Source organism: Galleria mellonella, unplaced genomic scaffold, assembly GCF_026898425.1.
Source record: "Galleria mellonella isolate WM207_F2 unplaced genomic scaffold, CSIRO_AGI_GalMel_v1 utg96, whole genome shotgun sequence".
Classification (NCBI taxonomy): domain Eukaryota; kingdom Metazoa; phylum Arthropoda; class Insecta; order Lepidoptera; family Pyralidae; genus Galleria; species Galleria mellonella.
This window is the reverse complement of record NW_026442179.1, coordinates 1,139,277-1,166,116: the sequence shown is the minus strand read 5'-3', so window position 1 is coordinate 1,166,116 and position 26,840 is coordinate 1,139,277. Positions and strand designations below refer to the sequence as shown.

The 26,840-nt window shown below is 32.6% G+C and overlaps 2 protein-coding genes across 24 annotated transcripts in view; one reads left to right on the top strand and one right to left on the bottom strand.

The window, feature by feature from the left end:
- LOC113509169 (CD151 antigen) overlaps positions 1-26,840 on the bottom strand; it is a 240,211-nt gene that overhangs the window by 7,177 nt on the left and 206,194 nt on the right. For 4 of the 11 annotated variants that reach the window (XM_052902805.1, XM_052902807.1, XM_052902809.1 and 1 more), the window contains 2 exons: positions 5,742-5,960; positions 2,794-2,985 (listed from right to left, as the gene is read on the bottom strand). In XM_052902805.1, the coding sequence (XP_052758765.1) occupies positions 2,794-2,985; positions 5,742-5,882 (333 nt within the window). In that variant the 5' untranslated portion in view covers positions 5,883-5,960. The other 7 variants (XM_052902810.1, XM_052902811.1, XM_052902813.1 and 4 more) reach the window with 7 other exon arrangements.
- LOC113513358 (bombyxin A-3 homolog) lies at positions 8,378-25,246 on the top strand. Of its 13 annotated transcripts, none has more exons than XR_008253784.1 (5): positions 8,378-8,606; positions 12,575-12,757; positions 18,991-19,020; positions 19,644-19,807; positions 24,886-25,018. XR_008253784.1 is itself a non-coding variant. In XM_052902816.1 (5 exons), exons 3-5 carry the CDS (start codon positions 12,727-12,729, stop codon positions 25,164-25,166), a joined length of 342 nt encoding a protein of 113 aa, XP_052758776.1. In that variant the 5' UTR covers positions 8,378-8,606; positions 9,953-10,089; positions 12,575-12,726; the 3' UTR covers positions 25,167-25,246. The 13 variants fall into 13 exon arrangements, 6 of the variants coding, with proteins under 6 accessions (XP_052758776.1, XP_052758775.1, XP_052758779.1 ...); XR_008253781.1 differs by having other exon boundaries at positions 18,991-19,071; XM_052902816.1 differs by lacking the exon at positions 19,644-19,807 and adding an exon at positions 9,953-10,089 and having other exon boundaries at positions 24,886-25,246.

The window sequence follows — 26,840 nt, the reverse complement described above, 5'->3', positions numbered from 1 at the left end:
GTATATTGCTAGCAAGAGGATTCTCAGTCTCCATTACTAATAATCCCTTTCCCCCCTAATATTAGGATTAGAGACTATATTTTCAACTCAAATTTCCTATTCAAGTAACAACAAAAAAAAGAAGGAATTGATTTCTATTATTGTTTTTGGTTTACATCTGTATTTAGTCTATCAGGTCAGTCAGGCGACTCGGTATACAGTTCTGTATGATTTTTTTTATGCAGCTTAGAATGGCAAACAAGCTGACGGTCCACCTGATGGAAAGTGGTAGCCGTCGCCTATAGACATGAGCAGTATCATGGACATAACAGAGTATATTGTTTCTCCCATGATACCTTTCTATGCGTTGCCATTCCTGAGGACTCAGGTGTTATTCCTCTGTAGCCTGTAAATTCACTGCCAAATTTTCTTATACTATACTTGTAGTATTGTTTTGTTCCGTCAGTCCCCTCTTTCGACTTCCTAGAGTTGAGGAGTGATGACACAATTTATTACGACTTCGTCATTGTACTGATAAGGAAGGATTTCCACACACTGTTTTTGATGTTATCGTATTCACAACAATTTGGTACAAAAGTCGGGGAAGTGAACCACTAGGTAACAACGTTCGTGACTAAAACATAATTAGATAAAGTAGCTACATTTCTAAATCGTACGCACATATGGATCAGTGAGTCAGTATTATCGTCGAATATGCATCCAAAGGTTGCCTGGAAGAGATCGCTCTTAGCGATAAGATCGCCCATTATTTTCTCATTGTGCTTATTTCTTGTAATTATTTATATTTATAATAAGTTTACTACTGTAATCCTTTGGAGGAAACAATAAAGAGTATCTATCTATCTATGCATCTAATCAATTGCAATGGTAATTATGTACTTGACGAATGCGCTTATAACTTCTTAACAACGTTCGTGACTAAAACATAATTAGAAAAAGTATAAAGTAGCTACATTTTTAAATCGTACGCATATATCTATCAGTCAGTCAGTATTATCGTCGAATATGCACCTAATCAATTGCAACGGTAATTATGTACGTGACGAATGCGCTTATAAGTTCTTTTTTATGTATGTATGTCATTGGGTCATATCAATTGTTATTACTTTTATGGTCTTAAATATATTACCAGACGGAGACTTTGTACAAAAGTCGATTGCTTGGGTACCTCTGTCCCATTCGTGTTTCAACCGTGAAGCAGTTGTGTTTGCATGGCTGTGTTTCGGTTTGAAGGATGGGATATGGCGTGAATTTACTGGGTACAGAGGAATAACACCTGAGTCCTCAGGAATGGTAGCGCATGGGGGGTATCATGGGCGAAACAGTGTACTCTGTTATGTTCATGGTACTGCTCATGTCTATAGGCAACGGTTACCACTTTTCATCAGGTAGGTCGTCAGCTTGTTTGCCATTCTAAGTTGTACTGAACGAATTTATATGAAATTTAGTACACGAATATATTAAATCCTAACTTGCCATATAGGTTATTTTACATACTGATTCACACGGGGGATGCTGCTTAGCCGAAGTCACGAGTAAAGACTAGTTCATAAATTAGAATGTAACATTACATTGTATTAGATAAACAATTATTGTTCCAATCTATGACAACCGCCATAATGAAGCCAGTTCAACGACCAAAGTATTTGACACGAATAGTATACTTTTTTCCGCTTATCGCCCACGCCTAGCTCTATTCGACACAGTGCATGCTGATTATTTACAATATTGCATATATATTGTACTAGTCATCTGCCCCGGCTTTGCACGGATAGATAGAACTATTAAAAACAACAATAATCTATGTTACTCGAAGATAATATAATTTTCTATATATGAAAACATTTTTGAAATCTATTGAATAGTTTTTGAGTTTATCTATTAAAAACAAAAAAAAAAATCTCTTTAATATTAGCATAGATTGGTGGTCGTTTTGTTGGAGTCCCCTAGCTTTTGTCTGAGGGTAGCAATGCAATCTCTGTTACAAGAGTCACGAATTACTCTTCAAGAGTCCTGACTTGGGGAGAGGATTATTAGTAATGGGGACTAGCGACCCCAATGCTGACAATATACTTTGTCAGATCGATTTAATTTTTTATTAATTCCTGGTAAATTTGTTATCATGGTCCAACTACCACTACTTCATTCTCATCACCATATTTTATTGCTATCCCATTGGCGTTATCTTTACATTTTTGTCCGTTTAAAAAGAACTTATTCCATGCATAGCAACGCATGCAAATCTTAATTATAGTATAATTAGTAATAACTTTTCTACCTTAAGAAAATATTTTATACCGCTTGATCGAAATAACAGCCATAATACAGTGAACGCTCTATATAACTAAATCATTTGAACCATTTTCAATAAAAAAATTCTTATTGGGATAAGTTGATTATAGAGGGAAAAAGGAGTATAAAAATACTTACCGTCTGGAAAATATTTTTACTTATTTCTTTTACTAACTAAGCTGAGTAGAATAAATAAAATATAAAGAATGTTTCTTATAGAGAGGTTGTTTATATAGAGCGTTCATTGTATTACATTAATCTAGAAAAACCAGTGACAAATTACAAATGTTAGTTTAAATATAATAAAAAGTTGTTTAGATTAAGATCGAATTCAGAACTTCGATCACGCAAAGCATTGCCTACTATTGTATCACGGAGTTCGTCAAAGAATTGTGAATTATTAAATAACATGAAGTGTTAATCATCATCTAAGTATAGGAACACTATCAGCTATTTCTGCCAAATCTGATAATTATTGACAAAGTAGTGAATAATACATACGCAGAGTAAACTGGTTCTATTCTCAGTCTTCAGTCCACAGCAGCCTAGCCCACTCATGGGCACGCCGAGGGCGCCAGCGAACACGAGCATGTACGCGATAGCTGGATACGTTGGCGTTGGTAGCAACGCCACGAAACGATGTCTGGTCGCTACGGTCCATGCTCCCACTACTAACACGCCAATACCTGCAAACTGGACACAATAATTTCGGACTATTAATAGTTTGGACATACCACGTATAGTCCGTTTCTATAGAACTTAATAAAAATGTAAACAAATGCATAATTGGCACGACCAAAAAAATTTTATGGTGATGTCTAATTGTTCAATAAATTGATTTGTTAATTCAATTCTTCAATATTTTTATTAAGTTTTATTGACACACCTATATAAATATTTTTTTTTATCAAAAGGATTGCGCAATTAAGACAGTTTCTCTACGGACAAAATTACCATTTATGTTTGTGTAGTCTGTCCAGACTTTTAAGTCCGATGAGAGAAACTCCTCGGTGGACTTACAACTAACAAAATTAAGATCGAAAATACCTAAAATTGCACGTTATAACGCACTTCATATAAAATGTATAACACTTGTGTCGGCCAATAATAAAACGATAAACACGATCGCGGCTTAGTTTATAATATAAAAGAAAATTTTGTACGTGCGGATAAAATGTTTTTGGTATGCGCATATCTTTATGTTTACCTACGTAGATGATGGATAGTTTCAGGATACTAGGGTTGTTTTCATTACAATAATTATATGAAATAGAAATCTAATGCATAAGGTACTTACGCGAGTTCTAGGGGTCCTAATCTAAAAAATAAAACCTAACTAAAAGTAAACCACGGACTGTCCTCAACTACGCAAGCATTAAAACCTACTCAGAGTAGACTAGGGACTGTTAGTGGTATTCTGTTGTTCGTCAAAATAGATCTACGCAGATGTGGGACATTTTGAACATGGAGAATAGAATCTAATCACGAAACGTAAAGACATTTCGGCAATTGTATGTGATTTACTTTGATAGAGACAATTTTACGCTAATGATTATTATTAGTCGTCAACGCAGGACTTTAGAAATATGAGGAATTGCATCACATATCGCATACGAGGGATTAAAATGAATATCCTTTAAAGCATAACCGACGCGACAACGCACTAAAGTAATCAGAGGATTATGGTGTTCAAATAGATAGGCCCGAGACGACTTAGGAACAAAGTTTTTCCGCAGATAAAGTTCACCAACAATCAGGGTTCGCCGATATATATCAGAGAATATATATCATGATATTTATTACGATATATATCAATTGATTTTTATCTCGATAAATATCAGTTGATTTTTTTCCTATCTTCTGAACTAAAAATTTTATAGATTAATCTTTACCCTAGCAACACGTAACGAAAAACTACAAATCAGAATAATTTAAATTGTTTCCCAAAATGGCAACTTCATATAAATAATAATATTATTATAATAATAGGTACTTGTTTTTTTTAATTGTTCATTAAAAAATATTTCTCAAATAAACACTAAGTAATTATTTTGTTACTTGTTAAAAGCTTTTTTTTTAAATAATATTAATATTAGTAGTAATAGTTTGTACTTATTTTATTTTACAAATTTCTTTCACATTGTTAAGCGTATAATCCCCTTACAGAATGTAGTTCGCTTTTTTTTCTAAGCCGGGATATATATCTGATATATATAAAAAATCAGATTTTTTATATTTATTATAAAAATCGGATTTTTTCGAACTCTGCCAACAATAGATTGACTCAGATGCGGAAAATAATGCATAAACTTCCTGTATTGTGGCTGTATAATATTTATTTTCATAGCTATTAGATAAGTGTAGTCAACTCTGTAATTAGTTTTTATACGTCATTGGATGTGATTAAAAAAAGCCTATTAATATTACTGACACTTGTATAAATTATTTGTGCTATAATAATTTGCCTTAATTCTATTGCATCAATTGTTCACTGTTGTATATAGCCTCCCCCACAAGAGGGGGGGGGGGGGGGGGTTATTAGTTGCTACACTTGGCAGATTGGTTGGCAACCGCAGTTTGGCTTCTGGTGATATTTAAAGAGGGATGCTGCTGCCCATCCCTCGACCCTCCCTTAATCGCCTTTTACGACATCCACGAGAAAGGAAGGGATGGTCTATTCCATGCCGGAACTTAAGCGGCGATTAAATTAATGTATTTACAGAATATTATGGTTAATGAGAAAGAGTTGTATATCACGTCATGCTACAAATAATGGTTAAATTTATTTATTTATTAACCAAGTACCTAAAACAATATATTTTCTGACATTTATCTCTTTGTAGGGTCGAAATTAAAGTTTAAAAATGAGATAAAACGATATATAGTGACACTGTGTAATCAACCAATCACTATGAAATTTCGTATAGACGGACTATATGGGATGGAGAAGGATATAGGCTATTTTTTTGTCCTGGTCACGCGAACGAAGTCATGTGTGAAAGTTAGTAACATTACATATATGTAATGTAACTAACTTAGGCTTAGTCCATTTCGTAGCTTCATTGTTGACAATGTTACTGTAATTTTCAATAGTACTGTTTCTTTCACTTGTATTATGCATTTGTGTAAACTTAATTAATTATTATTTGTCTAACTTTCATACATGCTGTTATAGCGGTCTATTCGCCTTAAATAAATAATTGATATTTATGTTCCTGTTTTCCCCTAACTATATTTAGGTCAAAGAGCATAAAATCAATGTATTTTTAACTCGACAATTAATAATAAAATAGGGATAATTTTGTCATTGCATGATAAGTTTTTTATAATTACTTCGGCCATTTAACGTTTAATGCCGAATTAGAGGTTTACCCATGAATGCTATTATGTATCTACATAGATATATAAAATTAAATAATAATAGTGCAATAAATCATGAAAGTGCTTACCATAAATACGACGTTGAAAATATGTAGGACGCATTTCAAGAAATTCACACTGCAACAGTCGGCATCTCTCGATTTCCTCGGTTTCACTTTTTTCTTTTTGGCTAAAAGGGCACTACCATCCTTTTTCTTGTCTTCGGCCATTTTAGTAGACGCCCACGCAAGTAGGCCTGAGGTTTATTTCGGTTTCATCTCCGACTGCACATTTTGATGCCGAAATCCCTGTGAACAACATAAAAATTAGTGATGACCGTATTCTAGCTTTGAAGGGCTTGGTTTATTTTCAGCACAATATCTATGTACTTACAGTTATTATGTCACGCAAGATTTAAATTTGGCCTTGTTGGATGGATATTTTTATACTTATTGGTGCGTTTAAGCTGATTAAAAACACATAAACGAATTACATTATTTATTTATTTAGCTGGCCCTATAAAGTACCTTATAAAAATGGAATATAATACAATATTATATCTAAATTAAAGAACAAAATGTCAAAATAATTGATCCACAGTTAGTACAATTAGAATATTGTGTATATAGTAGATAAAAAATAAGTTTTTCTTTCATGAAGATTCCATGTATTTAACGCACAAAATATATACAGAATATTTTATTTACTAAAAGGTAATGTGTACCACAATTTGTTATTGTATAATATACATTCAGTCCTTAATTTCATCACAATCTGAATACATTTCATCTTACATTCATCAAATTATACTGAATGTCTTACTAATCCTTTGGATTTACATAATTCATAATCTACAATACAATTTTCTCAAGTAATTTAGACAAGTATACAAAAAATGACTTATTTCATTGTATAACGTTCATTATTTCAAGTCTTGATTTATGACAGTCTGCCTTATTCATCATACTGTTGTAGAGTTGATTCCAATTTTTCTACTATTTTTTTATAAAATGTAATCTGCTGCCTTAGGAATTTTTGCATAGTGGCCTTCAAGTCTGTTGTTCTTTCAGCTTTGAAGTGGTTGACTTCGGCAAGAAGTGCATAAGATATAACGTCAGTCCTTCTTAAAACTTCATTGAGTTGCGCTACCTCCATCTTGTGTTCAGCTGTCAATCGTTCACATTCTCGTTTCTTTTGGACGGCTCCCTTGTGGTTCGCCAGTACATCGGGAAAGGAGCCTACAATGCCCTTGTATAAATGAAATTTGTCACCCAAAGGTTCCCAGTCATACTTTGGTTGTTCATCATACATTCTTCCAATTTCTATGTAGGCACCTCCTGTCATTTTTATGGCAGATGTTAACTTTGAAGTAGAAACCACTGTCCCTTCGTCCAGGCTGAGAGCATTGCCTAAACTATACAGTGCCTCCCCTACTTTCTGACAATCCATCTTGTATGGTCCCTGGAATCTCTTGGTTTGTGTAATGCACATATTAACCACAGATTTAACAGAGGTGTCCATACTAGCTACAAATGTGTGACACTGTTCTGTGATGCCATCCACTTGTGTTTGTAATAAAGCTTTTTCAGGTACAACTAATGATATACAATAATTAAGACTCAGCAACGGGTCTCGTTCAGCCTGTCGTTTGCCTGCCTTCCATCTTTTTTCATCGGTACAAGTTAGAAAGTGTTGCCAAACCTCACATTTAGACAGTACTGGATGTCTACACATCCAGTCCACAAACTCTTGAAGTTGGACTCGTCTGCGTTCAATCAATTGCTCATCATATCGACCAGATATTTGTTTATCTGGTAGTGGTGGGATAGGAATGAGTGTAAACTTCTCTTGTAGCCTTTCATGTAGCCAATCAAAATGTTTGTATCTTCTAGATACTTGAATATTGTTAAATGAAGGTGTTAATTGGTATGCAATATAACTTTTAATACCTTTAAATTTAGATTCTTTTTTCGGTGAAGCTACAGTTACTGAGTATGGATGTGTTAAAGGTGACCATACATAACCTTCTTCATTTTGTACAATGTAAATTTTGTCATGATCTGGTACTTCTACATTTAATGTGCCAAGTAGGTAACTTTCACCTGTGACTTTAGAAGAGGGAGCAAATTTGTTTCTCCTAACTGTTCCAGCAGAAGACCCATAATTGGAAGATCCATCATCAAGATGATTTACATCATTTATAGGCATTCCTGGTAATGGCATTGGTTGATGCTGGTTGTGGTGTGATTTGTGTTGTGCAGGTCCAATTTCTGAGTATGTCTCATCATCCCAATCATCCTCCCATCCATCTTCCTGTGATGTAGTTCGGTGGTAATTGTTGTCGCCAGCACTGTATTGCTGGTCTCCCCAATCATCAGCTGCTTGGTCATACCTCGGAACAGCTGGTGCTGCATGTGTTGGAGCTGTACTAGTGTGCTCCAGCTCTTCAGGAGTGAGTTTTCTCACATAAGCAGCAGGGAATAGACCTGTCTCGCCTTTAGCATTCCTTCCCTCCCACCAACCTTCACCAATGTCAGTGTTAATTAATGTTAGTATTTCTCCAGATGCAATTGACATTTCAGTTGTACCAGGGTCCCCTGTGAAGTCATATAATGCTTGAACTTGGGCCGTCATCTTGACCCTGATACCTATAACAAATTAAAACATACATTAAATGACGCACACATACTCAGTATTGACTAATATACACAACTGCACACACATGCAAGTACATGACTATCTTATCTTTGTTATCAACAGATGTAGGGAATAAGTACAATGTGATATAATGTACAATATGTCTTATTATTAGAGCGTATTATTCAGGGCGTTGCTCAATATTTCGTCGCAAGGAGTTGACACATATTCCTAATAGCCCTCAATTAAGCACAACTGGTAATTGTCAAATATAGAGATACACTCATTGTTTAAGGCCTCTCTAAACATTTTGGAAAGTAAGTATTACTATTCTATAGCCTCACTATTGTCACAAAATACAATTACATGAAACAGTTATCTGCTGTTGAACTACTGTACAAACGGATTAGCATTTAATTTTGTATTTGTAATCGTAACTATAATTTATATTTTAACTAAAATTTATTTTATAAGACTATATTCATAAATTGCAAATTCTAAAAATACGATGGTATTAAGAAAAATATGACAAAAGTGGAAATAAAGTTGATGGTATTCGAAGCAATTTAATGACGTCAATTCAGTTTCTAAGTCTAACACTGTATATGAAAACAAGTTTTTAGGTCAAAACTGATAGTTAATATACATTAGGATACACGTGTAATAATGGATTTTGTTACTTACTTTTAATCACAACACAATAAAACAATTAATTTTCAAGGCGGATTCACTGATTGTACAGTCATCTGACTGACAGTTTCTTGAAAACTCGTTTTGTATCAGTCAGTTTTCACTTACGTAGCGAATACTAATCACTGATTGGCTAAAATAAGAAGATATTAAAAACAACCAATGTCTGACTTGTCATCAATATTCCTCTTCATTCTATATAACCTAATCGCAAGATGGCGCAATTTCTATCAGTTATATAGAATAACTGATAGAAATTGCGCCATCTTGCGACTAGGTGAGACAGATTCGGTATAATCTTCATGTTAAACAAGTAAAGATCAAATAAGCAGAAACCATATGCTAAGTTGTATCATTAGGTATCTAGATGTCGCTTTATTACACATCTTTCAAAAAATGCTTTAAATCTAAGCGATTTGAGTGAAACTAAAATAAGTTTAGAGGATTCAAAAATGAATAACACATATATAAAAAAATAAATAAAAAAAAATCCTTTTTGGTTTTTAAAACCTTAATAATTCATTTCTTAGGTGCTTTTTGAGGTGTATAAAAAAGGCAATTAATGGGCAGAGGCCAAATTTCTTTTTTATTTTTGAAATGATATTTCAGTTTGTATTATAGTATGAAATTTTGTTTTTCGTTATTATCTAAGGGTTGGATAAGTAATCAACGTGGACACTTTGAATGAAAAGAAGATATAAAAAATATTTGCACATTACTACAAGAAAATTTTTAACATAAAACCATATTAATATGTACTTATTTGATAGATAATAATGTAAACGTAAAATATCAAACGAGAAGTAATATTAATTATTCATCGACATAATTACTGAAGTAATAATAATTTATAATTTTATCAGGAGTGCATAAATATAGTAAGGTTATATTTATAAGTATAAGAATAAAGATTTATTATATATTCTTATGTTTATGATATATGTATGTCAAGCAAATATAATCGGCTCCCTAGACAAATGGCAAGTTAATCTCTACGTAGTCAAAGTACGTTTTCGCTCCACGGTGCATAGGAAAAATCAAGATGCCTGATATGATGCCTTCTTCGGTACATAAAGTAGCGAAAACAAGCTTACTACCTTACCTAATTAGGTATGGCAAGTTAGTTATAAGCATGTATAAATGACGAGGTAAACATCTACCTACTTACCTTTTTTTGCTGTACAATTTAAATATAAACAAAAATAAAAGCCATGCAAAGAAAATAAAGATGTCCTTCAATTTCCTTTTGTTATATGTGTGGACCAACTAAAATTTCAAGTCGATTATATTATGAGACGCTGTACTTAGCTTTAGTAATAGTTGAGATATACGGCGATTGGTGGACGGACGAATGGTCGGACAGATGGATAAAGTCGCACAATATTGGTTTCCTTTTATTCTATTTTAGCACGAACCCCAAGAAAAAGCAATTAAATGGATTACAAGAATGTTTTATGTATTGAGGCCTTTTATGTGCATTTTATTTAAATCCAAAAGTAGGTATAAGTAGATTTATACCACATTAAATATAGGTTTTATTTCATAGTCGAAAATATATCGACAATAACCTACTTATGATTAAATTACTTACCTATTTTATTAAGATATGTTTTTATTATAATCTAAGGTTTAGATATATTTTTTTAAATGATCTGCATAGCTTATTTATTCATTTACATGTTACCTATATATAAACACTTTTTCACAAACACATTACGAGCACGTATTTTTTAATATAAAGGTCAATTTACTGATAAATACCTACATACGTATATATGTACATTTATTAGATGGATATAAAGGCCGATCCCTAATTTATTTAAACTGTGGGTGAAACATTGGGTAAATCCTATTAAAGCTTCGTGACGCGACCGTCTCAACACTCAACTGTCAGATACCGACTATCCCAGTCCAAGGCTGCATCCTTAACAATATTTAATTTAATCATATTATTCACTGTATTTATCCTTAAGTTAATTATAACAATACTATAATTTGTTATTGCTTCGTGTATGTACGGTAAAGTAGGAATAGGTAGGTGTTATATTATATATAACGTCTTATTCTAAGAGTTTATTAGGGATTAAAATTAAGTATACTTTTTTAAATGAATGATAATGGAATGGTAGCCCAGGCTGCAATATCAATGTATGCTAGCGGGGCATCAGTGAGTGGGTTGCTGGCAAAGGGTCAATTAGACCCCATTAATCCAATAATCGTCAACTAACGATTCCCCTTCCCCACCAATCAATATAGTAAACTTTTAGGACAAAATCGTTATGTTCTAATCTAGGCCAGAACGAGTATCTAGCACGTAATAGGTCCCGGAGGGTGGGGGGGGGGGGGGGATTATTATGATCGACCTTCACGTAGTTTCTGGAAATAAGTGTGGTTTTGTAAATGGGTGAAAATACCGCGATGGTTTCCAGGAGAACCACATGGAGGTGAACCTGATAGGATAAATTGCTAGCAGGGGGTAGTAAGACCCCATTACTAACACTCCATTTCTCCCTAAACTGTTGTGGTTAGTGCCCGGTGAATTCATCATGATGAGCTCATTGACTTAATTTTTTTCTCACTTTAACTTAGATTAGCACACGGAGAAAGGGATTGTTAGTAATGGGACTAGAGGCTCCGTTGCTAACAAATTACCTTATCAGGTCGACTTCCACACTGTTCCCTCTGGAAACCACTTTGATTGTTTTTTTATGAATTCATCACTATGGGCCAACTGATATGCTTTCATCCTCACCTATCATGCCTCATTGGTGCTTCGCCAGTGTATACCGTTAGAGCAGGCGGGATTACTATTCCATTATCATCCATTAAAAAAAGCACACGGGTTATTATTTCATTTTTTTCTCATAAAATATTATATTTACCATGCTAGGTACTTTCAATACACTAAACCAATATACATAGTTAATATATTCATATATAAATCCGTGACCAAAGGCTTACGAGTATTAGTTGTTTAAACCAAAGGTCGTAATTTTCTTTGACCGCGACTTGTCCTAAGACAAAATCTTTTTCGATGTCACTATTGGCGGGGTCGGCTCAAAGAAGCTTTATGCGGATTGTTCTAGAAGACACCAAAGAGCGCTGTAAACATTAGCGTAAATTCAATTTGTGTCTATTGTGCAATAAATATTACTGAATGATTTGTTTATGGTGATTTGTTCAAGGATGCTAAATAATACGCACATAAATAATATTACTCAAGTATCTAATCAAGTTACGCTGAGCCATTATTGTTTTATCTATGGCTGAGTTTTAGCCGAGTCACACTGCAACAATAGCGAGATGACACCGCTTATACGAGCTTATACAAGCGTCATATAAGTCCATATTTTTATATTTTTCAACCTACTTTAAAAAAGGAGGTCCACAATTTGTTTTTTTTTTATGTTTGTTATACCTCATACTTCCGTTAGTTGTAAACCGATTTTGAATTATTTTTTTATTTAAAAGGATATTAATACAAATACAGATTGGTTCCACAAATTATTATCAAAATTCGTTTAGTAATTCAGTTTATAAGTAAAAAAGAAAAAAAACTGGTTCTGTGCAAATTTGAAATTGGTTTCTTTTGCAGAATAAAATCTTAGTTATTTACATACCTAGGCATATTAAAAAAAAGTATGCTCAGGACTATAATCTCTAATGGAGTAATTAACATCAATAGAGAGAGAGAGAGAGAGAAGAGTTAGAGCATTGGGCTAATCTTGTTCTTATGGCCATATTTTAATGAGCGTATTAGGATCCAGCGTGGCAAAAGGTGAGCGTACCCAATTTCTACGTTATATAATTTTTTTTTTAGTTATTGTTTAAGTAAGATTTTTTTCTCAATATTTAAAAAAAAATGTACTTAAATAACCGGAGTCAATAATAACAATAATTTATTTACTCGAACTGTAGTAACTTCATTATGTATCTAATAAATGCTCTATTTAGCTATCATTTAGAAACAGTTAAAACGTTTTCGAAGATAATAATGAACATATGTTGAAATAGTTATCTGATGCAATTTAACAAAATGGAATTCTGCAATGATCAAACAATTTGTTTCATTAATTATATTTTTTAATTCACTTTAATTTAATTACACACATTGAAATTTATTTACTGGTCTTAACGCAATGTTTTTGCAGGTAAATAATACCTATATAATTTATTTATAATATAAATCCGAAAACAAATTTAAATAGACGTAGAATATAATTACCATGTTAGGCCGCAAACAAGTAGCAAATTTCTATTAATTCGAACTAATTCTATTAACAGTTTAGTAGGGATTCTTTTTGATGTATAGTGGTTAGATCTGGTTTTGTTGAAATTACTTTGTGTATATTAAAGTAAAACAAGTACCTACTCAGGTATTGAATTCCAAATTTTAAATGCTACTTTTATAAGGCCTTGACTCAGTCAGAGTAGCTAATATTCATTTGTCACATTATATTCACCGAGTCGAGAGCAATTAATGTCAAGAGCGTCCTATTTTCTGTGAAAACCTTAAATACAAAGTCAATTAAACTAATTAATGTTTCTGCACCAAAAGGGCCAGATTTCTGTTACCGATTGCTATGAAACCACAGGTAAGTACTCGTATCTAATTGAGTCGAGTGGCTTTATCATTTATATTATTGAAACTAGGTTTTTTATTCTCATATAAAATTGATTCTTAATTTCTTATTAAATTGACATACTTTATCAATTTAAAAATGTATTAATTTAATCCAATTCAATTCAATATAGCACTTAAGTTTTAAACCGAGTTAAAAAAATAAGGAAGTTCTCAATTCGGTTGTATTTTGTCATGTTATCTCATAATTTCATAATTTATAAAAAAGATTTGGAAATTTTATTTTTAATCTGAAAGAATAAGGACTTTCAGATTGGTCCTATAAAAAAATTATCAAAACTAATTTAGTAATATAAATTAAATTAGTAAGTATTATTATACTGAAGTAGTTTTTTGTTGTAAAACACAATCTTAAATATATTATATTTAGTAGACATTATTGTATGTCATGTTATTGTTCAAACTTGATATGATCTTTATAGACAAACTAGATACAATTACGTCAGTTATTTATGAGTAAAGAAAGGGGAATAAGTAGAGGAATATATTTCAAGTGAACCTCTTATATTATTAGTACCTCAATATTAACTTTTACCATAAGATAATATAGAGACTAATTGAAAGAAGATGCATAAGTATTGGAAGTAGGTACAATAAGTAAAACTTAGATTACATTTAGACGGAGGGAATATTTGGCTCTTCGACTATAAATATTAAGTTGGTCAAGAGTCTAATTTAGGCGCCACTTATTTTATAAAGGAAACTAATTAAAGTTGAGCCTTTGTGTGAATTTCAAATGGGCACAGGAGGTTTTCTGTTAACCGCCTGTAAATCTTCGCGGAGGAATTTTATTTCGATGCCGGCTCTCTCAAGACACTTCAAATGAAATCTTTACCACATCTTCCCTCAAGTTTTCCTGCACTTTGCTGTTTTAGTCGCTTTCACATTTCGTTCTTTACGGCCGCTGAACACTGTAGATTAAAAGTTTGTCGTTGGAAACAAGAGCAAATGTTTATTTAGGTCTTTGTGAGAATTTGATCGTTGTGACTTATTACCTACCTAATTTAACTTTATTATTAATTTAATTACTGCTTCTATTAATTATTTTTTTGTAGGTAACTAATAACACAATTTGCAGTTCAATATTTTTATTACCATCATCATTTACCATTGATTACATAACGTTGGGTTAATTGAAAGATTTTTTGGAGATAAGTTTACTGTTGTTCAGATTGTCTCTAATTGTACCTAATTAATAATTATTAAGGCATTTTGGAGCGCAATAAATAAATTATACACACAAATACTTATGTTTATCATCATCATCATCATATCAGGCGTTAACTGTTGACTATTGTACGTAGGCCTCCCCTTTGGGGGGAAATTTGAAGTAGTTGCTACGCCAGGCAAGCAGGTTGGCAAACACAGTTAGGCTTTGGTGATGTTTTAGGAACGCTACTGCCTCTCTCTCGACCATTAAATTCCTTTAGTCGCCTCATACGACATCTATAGGAAAAGATAGGGTAGTCTATTCTCTGCCGGGACCATGTGGCAAAAACAGTAAGAGTGATTCTTTGTTACATACTATTTTTTAGTACAATTCTTTCTCGTGGCAAGAAGCGTTTCTATTAGAGGCGTAGAAATCAAATCGTAGACACCTGATCTAAATCGTGTATAGTCTAGGGTAGCAATATTATTGTAATAAAGATAGAAAATATTGGCTTGAATGTGAGATTAGATACGACATGTCGCGGCGAGCAGCTGCCGACGACAATACTAGATTGCATCTCTTGTAAGATGAGATTTAGTGCTACAAGCTCCAGTTTCCTCTAGTTGGCTAGCACTATGCACTTAATAATTAAAAATCCAGTGCCTAAAATAAAATTGTCTATTTAATAAAGTAGATTATTCATTGTTTAATATATTTTTAATAATACCTTTAGATGGTTAGGTTAGACCTTATTTTGTGTTTTTTGTTTTATTTTAGAACCCATAGAGGGTTTTTAAGAACAGCTTGTTAGGTTGTATTTTTTATTTAGAATACAATTAAATGAAAAAAGTACGAGAGTGAATTTATTTGTTTGTTACCTGTATGGTTTGGTATCTGAACGGTCCAATCGATTGTCATGAACTTTGGTGCGACACATCGTGTTTGAAGTGAGATAATATCCCGGTTAAGCACTATAACCCACTCATACATATAGTCTTTATAATGCCATTTTTTAATGGATGACAATGGAATAGTAACTCCGCCTGCGCTATCGGTAAACGCTAAAGGGACGCCAGTGAAGGGATGATAGATGAAAATTAAAAAGAAGGTCAGTTCGCCCATCGTGATGAATGCACCTGGAATTCAATACGATGGTTTCCAAGAGGAATACGAGGAGGTCGACCTGAAACATTGCTAGTAATGGAATTAACGACTCGAATTACTAACAAACCTTACCCCCCAACATGCCTTTAGGAAAAACTCATGTTTAATATGGATAGATCACATCGATAAATAGCTTCTAAAATATATGTATCTATAATATCGTAATAATGAGCGCTTACAACTAAACTAGCAAAAGAATTGAAATAGAAATGGAATAGAATATAGAACATAAAATATGAATTTAGTAAACTTAATTAGGTAATTATTTTGTTATTTTTTACGACTAAACTAAACTATACTAAGGTTTATAGTCTTAAAGAAACGAAAAAAAATGATTTGTCAGTACAAATAGCATTTTCAGAATGGCAAACAAGCTGACGGCCCACTTGATGGAAAGTGGTAACCGTCACCTATAGACATGAGCAGTACCATTGACATAACAGAGTATACTGTTTCGTCCATGATACCCCCTATGCGTTGCCATTCCTGAGGACTGAGGTGTTATTACTCTGTACCCAGTAAATTCACGCCATATGCCAACCTTCAAACCGAAACACAGCCATGCAAACACAACTGCTTCACGGTTAAAACACGAATGGGACAGAGGTACCCAAGCAATCGACTTTTGTACAAAGTCTCCCTCTGGTAAATGTATTACTGAAAAGTGATAAACTTTTCATATTATTGTTATCATTACAACAATAACATAGCGTTTAGTATAATTTTTGTTTACTAGTAAAACTGTGATTATATAGAAAATTTGTGCATAATCATAATGAAATGATGAAGCGGCAAAAATATCCGATTTTAGAATCAATTTATTTCCCGGAAGAGTCAAAGTTGATTAAATTGTCAGCAATTTTTTTCCGTTTTAGCCTAATGGTAAATTGGGCTCCCGACAATTTATTTCTTCAGAATGGAAGCCAAGATTTTCGGAAATGGTTTTGAGGGTTGATTTATTCAAATAGATTCTTGTTGGTTATCGATATGTTGTGGAGTTTTCTTTGTGAGTGGGTGCGATAGAAAGGGCAGTAATCAAGAAAGTTTACGAAGTCAAAGTAAAGTTGGTAGAATGGTGGTGGTTATAGAATGATTTTAAAATGCACACCAAATTTGTGGGTTTATATATATATGTAAGTATGTACATTAAAATGTATTTATATATTGGTTTGATCAATGGTTATGAAATTTGGTTGGTTTTTATGGTCCAGGTCTTCCTTTTCCAATGCGTCTCTCCTTATTCTTATGGTGTTGCAACACATTAACTTTTATACTGCTTAATCGAAAGAAAATATTGTGTATATATATTGTACTGAAGTTTAATGACAATTGATACAAAAATTATTTATAGACGTTCCATAAAGAAATAAACAACACCAATGGATATTATACTAGATTAGTTGTATCCCGCAGATTCGCCGGAATGAATTAGGATACAAAATATTACGGTTTATTTATGTACAATGTTCAATGAATAACAAATATCTAAACTTGCAAATGTTGTTTACAAATATGAAAACAGAGAATATAAGCTATGGATTATCCTTCGTCCAATATACATACACACACACATACACACATATATATATATATATATATATATATATATATATATATATATATATATATATATATATATATATATATATATATATGTAATATATATATAGGATGATAATGAAACTGGCAAATGAATGTCAAACAAGATATTACACTGTCTAGAAATATGAAATATTGCACAGATGCTCCTTATACATATACCGTAAGTGAGCACTAAGAAAGGGTTTTTTGGAAATTCCCAAGGGACAGCAGATAACGGGTTCACGTCGGGAAAACTGTGAAAAGCAGCAACCTGATACAAAATAGCGAATGTAGTATTTTAAAAGTGTGAAAGAATTGTTTAATACTCGTATTATTAATTTACTTGTATAAACTAATTGAAGTTCCATCGAAAAGAGAATTACTTACATAACTATGTTTTCCTGATAAAGCAATAAATTAAATAAAAAAATGTATATTTAAATAGAATAATAAAAAAAATAATTCTATACATATTGTATTATATTATATTATTGTATTTATAAATTATTAGCTTTTACCTGAGACATTGTCCACGTGACTGGAATATGTTTGCTGACCAGGATAATAAAGTACTCTATGTCCTTGCCTTATAGTTCTATAATTTCATAGTGGTATTACCTTTGCATTGGCAAAGCCTTTAAGTCGCTTACAAACAAACGAACTCACTTACATATTTATAAGTAAGGATTTTTTATTATTGTAGAATTATACATCATGTATTTACATACATGATGTATAAATATCTTACGTACCTACTTTTTTGATCTTCACGTCTACGGTTGATTGGTAGATAATGCCGTATGGTGTTACATCCGCCTTTTATACTGTCTAGGTGTAAAAGTCCTATTTAATTAAATAAATTATAGACAAGGCATAAGACAATACTATAGAATTAACGAAAGTCGCCATAGATTTATCTGATGTAGGATTTAAGAGCGAACGAGATGTGTCAGCATTAATTTCCATTTTGTTTTTGACAGCTCGAGTTAGAATGCTAATCTGGTGGGTTTATGAATTATTCACTAACGGGCCCGTTTCCCCAATTCACTTATGAAGGGTTGTTTGAAAAAGGGACCGCTCAATTCATGACAAGCGATTAAAATTCTTTATTCGTTTTGTACACTTTGTTCTAATTACCTTACTAACAATGCTACTATAATTTTATTTGACTTTCGTTATCTTACATAGATGGAGTTTTAATATAATTAATAGTAGAGATGCGATTAGGTAATATAAAAATAATGTACATAAGGAGGTATGCTTTCTTATTACTGTGTAGCGGGGTTTGAGTTATTAAGGTAAATATTTTTTAGCAATAACAATTATAAATTAAATATTAATAAACACATTGAGATTTCAAATAAAAATTATAAAATGGTCTGTAAATTAATAGGAGATAATTGTTTGTTTTTTTTTTTCACAAAATAAACCGACTTCCATCTTGATAATAAATTGTATTTTTTTTACAACACAGGGGGCAAACGAGCATGCGGCTCATCTGATGGTAAGTGACTACCACCGCCCATGATCACCCACAACACCAGCGGCATTGCAGGTGTGTAGGTATCTGACTATAATGAACTCTTTAGATTAAAAAATCAACTTAATTGCTTAAATAAAAGTTTTTTTCAATAATATAGGCTGTCAATCCAATGATTGGCAGCCAATAAAAAAAGCTATAATCGAAAACATACTTTTTAAAATCTGTTGAAAAAAATTTGATATATGTACTTACTAATATCATTACGTATAAATATGTACTCGTATTTTTTTAAATAATAATATAGCTAACTAAAATATACTGTCTAAAACAGGTGTGGGAAGCGTAAATTTATAGAACCCGGTGCCGTAAGAGGGCGAATTCTAATTTTCTTTGTAATATCGTTCCTCTAGTTCTATATTATTATTTTATCATTTCAAATAACTCCGATTCATTAGATGTTTTCATTCGGAAAATGAGAAAAAAAGTTAATACCTAATGGAGGAAAATTTCGTGTAAAATTTGCCCGGGGCAATTTACAGTTCTTTGTTTAGACAAAAAGTTTCCGTTCTTTTCAATCTTGAGTGATTCCACTGTGGAATATTTTACAAGCCTTTTCCTTTTCAATAAAATATTTTTACTTGTAGGTACTGTATTCTTAAAAGAACGTGTTGACGAGATCAAATTTAGTAATATTTTGTTTAAAAAAATCAAGTCAAAACATATATCAGTTTTAAAGCTGGACCTACAGACATACAAATGTTAAAATTGCATCCAATCCTGATGCCGGAACAAATATATAGACAGACAGGTAGAAATTCTAAAAAATATTATTTTGGTCTTATAAAGCCATATTAATTTTTCTTACATATCTTAAATATACAGACATCGTGTAATTACAATTTTATTATATTAGTAAGAGCAAGGCAAGATTAGGTATTACATAACTTTCCACTTAAATTCAGTACCATATATCTTATTTAGGTTAAGGTAGATACACATTACTTTGTAAGAATTTATACGGGTCTCATGTAATTTTGGATGGTGTATATTTGCTTGTTATTTGATTGTTAATTGATCACTTAGTTCATCTCTTTAGCTTATTTAAATCAGTCGTTAAAAATCTAATATGTTTCGCCGCGTATATTTCAACTGTATTGCAAATTATTCATAAGTCTAATAATTATAATCTTAATTACCAATCCGTTTCATTTTACAGACGAAAGATGTTAAAGCAATACCAACGTTAGTATATTTTCGCTCGAAATAACTTATCTCGTCTCAAAAACCGAAGCAGCTCCTTAACAAAGTTACAGTCTGGTTTCACTTGTATCGAAAAGTGTTGCGAGGGCGGCTAGAAGTTGGTCGAGACGTAACATTTGGTACGAAGTGCACTTTAAAGTTGGCTACGAGCCGCAGAGAACGCAACGGGGTCGTCTAAAGTCCAATAAAGGGACAAGTACTATCAAAACTTCGCTACCATTAGAGTCGGCTATCAATAGAAACAAAAGCTTTGTCTTACTCAATGTCAAACAAACATTCGTCGACGCCTCTACAGAGATACTAGTCTTTACTAGGTATCATTCGCGCGAGGAGATTGATTACTTTTTAGCCCGGTCAATAAATAAATCCTTTATTGTGTGACTGAAATAAAAAGTAGCCTAGTAGTTTACATATATTTATTTAAAAAATCCATTAACCAATAAAATGTGGTACAAAAGGTGAAATTAATGATACAGGTATTCTTTACCAGTCAACTTTATATAGTCTTTTCCATTTAAAATAATTCGTGTTAGCCATGTGTTGCTGATCTGTTAAGTCAGTAAAGCGCCAAGAGTTAATAAACAAATAATATTACCTTCACGTTTATAATATTAGTAAGAATTCTTATGGTAATACGATTTGTTCGATCTGTTATTGTAATTTTAAAATTTAGGTAGGTATTTCATTGAAACCTATTATGTTAGGTCTCTTTATTTAGTGATTCTATTATAAAACCTCTGTTTGTTCTTTTATCATGAAAAAGAAAAATTGAAAGGATTTAAAGAAAATTTGACACGCAGAGGTCCCTTTTAAAGCCAGGGTATTATCAATAGAAAATTTACCGCTATATGTCTGGTTTAATTTGTTTGTTAATGGTGTTTACTATCACCAAAGAGTAGTGCAGAGTATCGAAAACAAAAACTCTACAAGTTATACTATATATATAGTGACTACAAGTTATAATCCTATGGGTATAATTTGTATTAAATTTAAAAAGCTATAAGTGGGTGGGAAATAGAAATTTTGAGCTTTCTCCCGCCCACTATGAATTTAAAATTTAATAAGAATGAAATGCCCATAGAGAGCACAGACAACTTATTTTTATTTTTGCGAAGCAAAAAATCTATGTCTAGGTCGTCTTTTAGGGTAAGAGTTATATTCTGGTAATATTTAGATAGGTATTTATGCATTTATAAGAATAAAAAATATGCTCATGACTATAATCTGTAATAGGGTAGTTAAAGGCATTTGACCACTGTCATTGTAATGAACGTAATACTCAACATATCTACGTTTCGTCGAGAAAGTATATTAGAAGTTATAATATAAGGTTATGATAGAGGGCAGGACTATCGTTTTCTTTAAAATTATTTCGTTTGTTATCGATATTCACCATCATCATATATTTTCTTCTACAAATCAATGGGTATAATACACAATAAGCAAAACACGTTCGGATTATGTTAAAATATACTTGTATCTACTAAAACATTCAGAAGGCATCTAGATTTCTATATATAGGTTAGGAACCTAATATCACGTAGTAGACGTAGAAGGACGCCTCTAAGGAAATATATTCGACAAACATCACACGCTGGAGTATGTGACTCCACAAAACGAAATTGTCGTGCTGAACGCATTAAATTTTTACGAATTGCATAAGATTTGCTAAACAATATTTTAAAAACTTTTCCAATTTGAGGAGTGTTAATGCAGTCTTCTGTACGTAAGATTTACTTTCAACTAATTCCATAAACGAAGGATTCTTCATTTGATTGTATTTTTATAAGTACGTTACATGATACCCTTGTCAATTATGCACCGATTTAAATGACTATTTCCACTATCGTCAGGATTTATTTCCCTGTTGGACCCATACTAATTTGATTACGATTCATGAGCTACAATAGTAGCTTACACTATAGACTACATAATGCTATATTAATACTGACATTAGGCAAACCATATGCTTGATAGCCAGGCTTTTTTGCAATATAAAAATGGCAGTAAGAGACCTTGTTGGTCCATCGTGATCAATTAACTTAGCAATAATGAATAAACCTGTTTAGGTAGGACAAAATATTTTTTCGGTACCAATAAATATGAGTTTGCGCAGTATATATTTTCTTACTTTACCTTAATGGGAAAGCCGAACCTAAACGCCTATTACTGTAAACTGTTTGTGTGAGTAGGTAATTAAAACCTACCCATGAATTTTCATTAGATGTAATGACGGGAAGTTTTGAAGTGGTTAAAAGCTTTAACCTCACGGCGACATACGCAAATGGATCTCGACTGTACTTGTGAGGCGCAATTATTTGCAACTTTAGAAGTCTCATTACAGTCAAAGTGGACACTGTAGGCACATTAGAAGGCGTCTGTCAAGTACTAATATTCGCAATTACTACTATTTAAGCCTTATAGGCATTTTCTTCTATATTTTCAACCTAAATTAACTTTTATACTTAACCAGCTGTTTCTCAGGGCGTCTGTCTCGTAGAAATTTTAGAAATCTTATCATGGAAAATACTAAGATATTGATTGCAAAATTTTATTCTAAACCCCATATTAATAAGTTTTTCTTTTATATTACAATGTAATTTAAACCCGTGACTGTAAATCGCGACTTAAAAGCAAAAAGTAACCGAGACAAAATTAGTTTTTAACCCGTAACCGAGTACAAAAGGGCGAAAGGATTAACGTGATGTAAAAACCAGATACGAGTCCATTGTAACTGTGGACTTGATTCCACTTAATCCGTTGAAGTAAATTGAGTTGGCGCGGGACATCAAATTGTTGAACTTTTGACTCCCCCAACCTGGTTATGTTGAATTAATTGAAATTTATGGGATATCTATATTAGGGGTTTTTGTTATAAAAGTACGTATAACGTTTTCATTGATTATCAAACACAGTATATATAAAAAATATATAAATTTGTCGATTTTTATTCCATCTTTTGCAATACCTAAAATTGTAACTTGTGGACAACAACAACTTCATACAACATTCTGTTTCATTTATTAGGTATTTAGTGACTCATTCTCCACGAGAACAAACTTAATATTTATAATTGAATTATACTTGGAATACGGCTATATGCTTGGCTCATCAGCTAATACAATATTTTAATAATTTTATAGAATTGAATGAAAACGACAGTAAAATAAAAAAAAAATACAGCGGACAAACTTTATTTCTTTTTTTTTGTAAATAAATAAATAAAAATACTTTTTTAAACTCTCATTTATCTTGACGAATAAAATATATTTCTAAGTGTACTGTTAACACGTAATTTTTTTTGGAATGGCAAAAGACTAATGATGTGTCTGACGGAAAGTGAATTCTTCTAATACGTTATTTCGGTAGTAACTTGATTAGTCACTACTTTAGACGACGAAAAGTTTCTAGATCTAGAATCTATACTTAGACGACTAATTTTTATTGTTTCACGAATCTTACGAGGAATTTATAGCTTCTTTCTTATTAAGACTTCTTCTCGATAAGCTGGACCGTCTCCTCAACCAAGCCATACGCTTTATCTTCAACCTCCGTAAATTCGATCACGTTTCTTTATATCGGTCTCAGCTCAAGTGGCTTTCCATTCGTCAACGCAGAAACGTTAGAACTCTTTGTACCCTCTACACTCTTCTTCGAAACCCCCAGTCTCCTAACTACTTAAGGAGTAAATTCCATTATCTTTTTGAAACTCACGAACGTAACCTTCGTTCCAATAATACTCTCCAATTATCTTTCCCCTCTCACCGTACTGGTTACGCTTCAAACTCTTTTTTCCTACATTCTTCACGACTCTGGAACGCGCTTCCTGATGCCATTAAGAGACTACCGACTAAACCGTCTTTCAAAAAAAGCGTTCAAGCTCACTTTTTATTTTTATCCGAGCAATAAGTGCTTTATATTATTCCCAAATTCGTGTATAATATAGTATATATCATATATGTGTAAGTATATTTGTTATTCATATACATTTATTCGTTTATATATGTAATTTTAGTATGTATGTATATCAATAATTAGTAGTACCGCATTCGAGTATTCTGACACTTCCCTATGGTTGACTGGGAGAGAATGCTTTTAGCATTAAGTCCGCCATGTACACATATTTGTACTAATGAATAAATAAATAAATAAATAAGACTTGGGCCTTTTCGGTTCTGCGAGCAGTGCGAGGTGAGACGTTATGATATAGACCACCGTACTCATTCTGTAGGCGACTTCTGGATGAAGTCGAAACAATTGTCGGAAACATAAGGTTTAGTAGGTTCATAAAATTCCCGTTATATATATACATAGAGGTCGTTAAAAAAAGAACATTAAGTTTTAAAAATAAGCTTTACCTCTCACAAATACGTCACGCAAAATGTCATATCCATTGATTCGAAAGAGTTTATACCTGACCTGACAACCGTTTGCGTCTACAACCTACACATTGTAATCCTATATAAGGCTATATTTCAGATATCTGCATTTTAATGAACCGGCGCACTATATAAAAACCGATTTTTGTCTATTCAACCACATTCACACCCTGTCTATTGGGACAGTAAGCTCCTCAATCCCATTTTACCGACAAAATGAAAGTTCTGGCATTACTCTTTGTTCTAGCTACCATAATGTCCACAACATCAGCAAATTCCGTTCAGGTCTACTGCGGAAGAAGACTTTCAGAAGCTTTGGCGTACCTTTGTACAAAAGATATTGAAAGGAGATCTTTCAACAGTATTCCAAATGATGGTACAGCTAGGTACAGCTGGCCTGTACCAGTTCTCCCAAAGTTCAAGGCCCTGGAAGGCGTGAGGGGTAAGAGGCAAGGCGTGGCTACAGAGTGCTGCGAGAAAGGTTGCACGATGTCTGAATTACTGAATTATTGCCCTGAGACGAATTGAGCGTTCAAGTGACTGTTGTATTGTTAGATGTGCTATTTGTTTATATGATAAGCTTCATAAAATAAATTGATGAGAAAATATATTATTATTTTATTTAAAAATCAGTTAATTTCTTTAGAATTGATTCGATTAATGTTAAATAATTAACAGTGCAAATACAAGTATATGTTATTGCACAAACAAATTACTCGATGAATATGACATCGATAAACTACGAAATATTTTGTTGATCAACAAAATCGAGAGTAAAATACTCACGATTTTGTTTCATACATTATTATTGTACATATATACATTGTAAATATTGTGTTTACATATAAACTGCTTTGTAATAAGGAGTATTTTGTTTCGCAAAGAAAAAGGCTGCTGCAATCGTCAGAAAATTAAAATGGGAACAACACGGGAGTAAACCTTATCCATTACAACAAAAGTGTGCAAGTCGATTTAGAATTAGCACTGTAATCGTATAACATAGACGCGATAAAAATCATACAATTTTGTTTGATGAAATTTTGTGACAAATATTCTGTCTTATCAACATGTCAATATTTATTTTTATCCCCAGAAAGATATTTTTTGGTTTTTGTTTTTATAACATAAAACAAACGAGTATGCGGCTCACTTGATGGTAAGTGACTTTCGCCGCCCATTATCATCCACAACACTAACGGCATTGCAGGTGTGCTGCCGGCCTTTTAAAAAGAAATATGCTTTTTGCTTGAAGGTTATGATGTCGTATCGGTTCGGAAATACTGCTGCTGAAAGTTGATTCCAAAGAGTAGTTGTGCGTGGAAGAAAGTGCCTTGCAAAACGTACGGTGGAAGACTGCCACTGGTCTAGATGGTTGGGATGAAACTTAAGTTTATGGCGGGTTGTGCGGTGGTGAAAATTATAAAATTATTAGCAAATTATAAATTAGCAGCAGGTATCAGAGCACTCCCCATGATAGATTCAAACAAAAACATAATTATTTTTAATGAATATATAAATAAATAAATGCAATATATGTAAATAAAAATTATTTAATAGTATCTAATTTATGTTAATCAAATCGGATAAACGTAAATAACGATGATGCATTTTAAGACATCAATCATCTGAAAGCACCGGCTAAAACTTCGGACGAAATCTGTTAAACACGATTTGGAAGAAAGAGAACTTTGAAAAAGCTTCTTAACAGTGGCAAAAATGTGAACAAGGGCCTTGTAATGGGAATTCATGAATGATTGCCGACTCGACAGAGATTGATGTGCAAAGATAATAATTTAGCAACCGCTACAATTCGTAACAAAGATTGCTAATTGGTTTTATTATCATGTTTATTGTATCTATTTATTCTGAATAAATAAACTATTAATTTGTTGTTCTGTTCATTGTATTTTTGATTTGTTTGGATATTTGTATATAAGTCTATCTTTACGTCACTTACTTTATAGAATAAGTAGAGAGAGAGCCGAGTATATACATAGATACAACCTACATACAACTAACTATTACGCCATCTGTGTACATAGATATTTCATTCATTTATATCGGCCATTAATGTCCACTGTTGAACATAAGCCTCTCCCGAAAGGAGGATTCTACCAGTAGTCGCCACGCTTGGCAGGCGGGTTCATAACAGCAGTTAGACTTTTAGTGATGTTTGAAAAGGACGCTGTTGCCCATTCCTCG

Coding starts and splice junctions, on each gene's coding strand:
- LOC113513358 (XM_052902815.1), top strand. CDS start 12,727: ATGAGCGTATTAGGATCCAGCGTGGCAAAAG. Junction 12,758..18,990: donor AGGATCCAGCGTGGCAAAAG/GTGAGCGTACCC, acceptor TTTACAACACAG/GGGGCAAACGAGCATGCGGC. Junction 19,021..24,885: donor AGCATGCGGCTCATCTGATG/GTAAGTGACTAC, acceptor TCTTTGTTCTAG/CTACCATAATGTCCACAACA.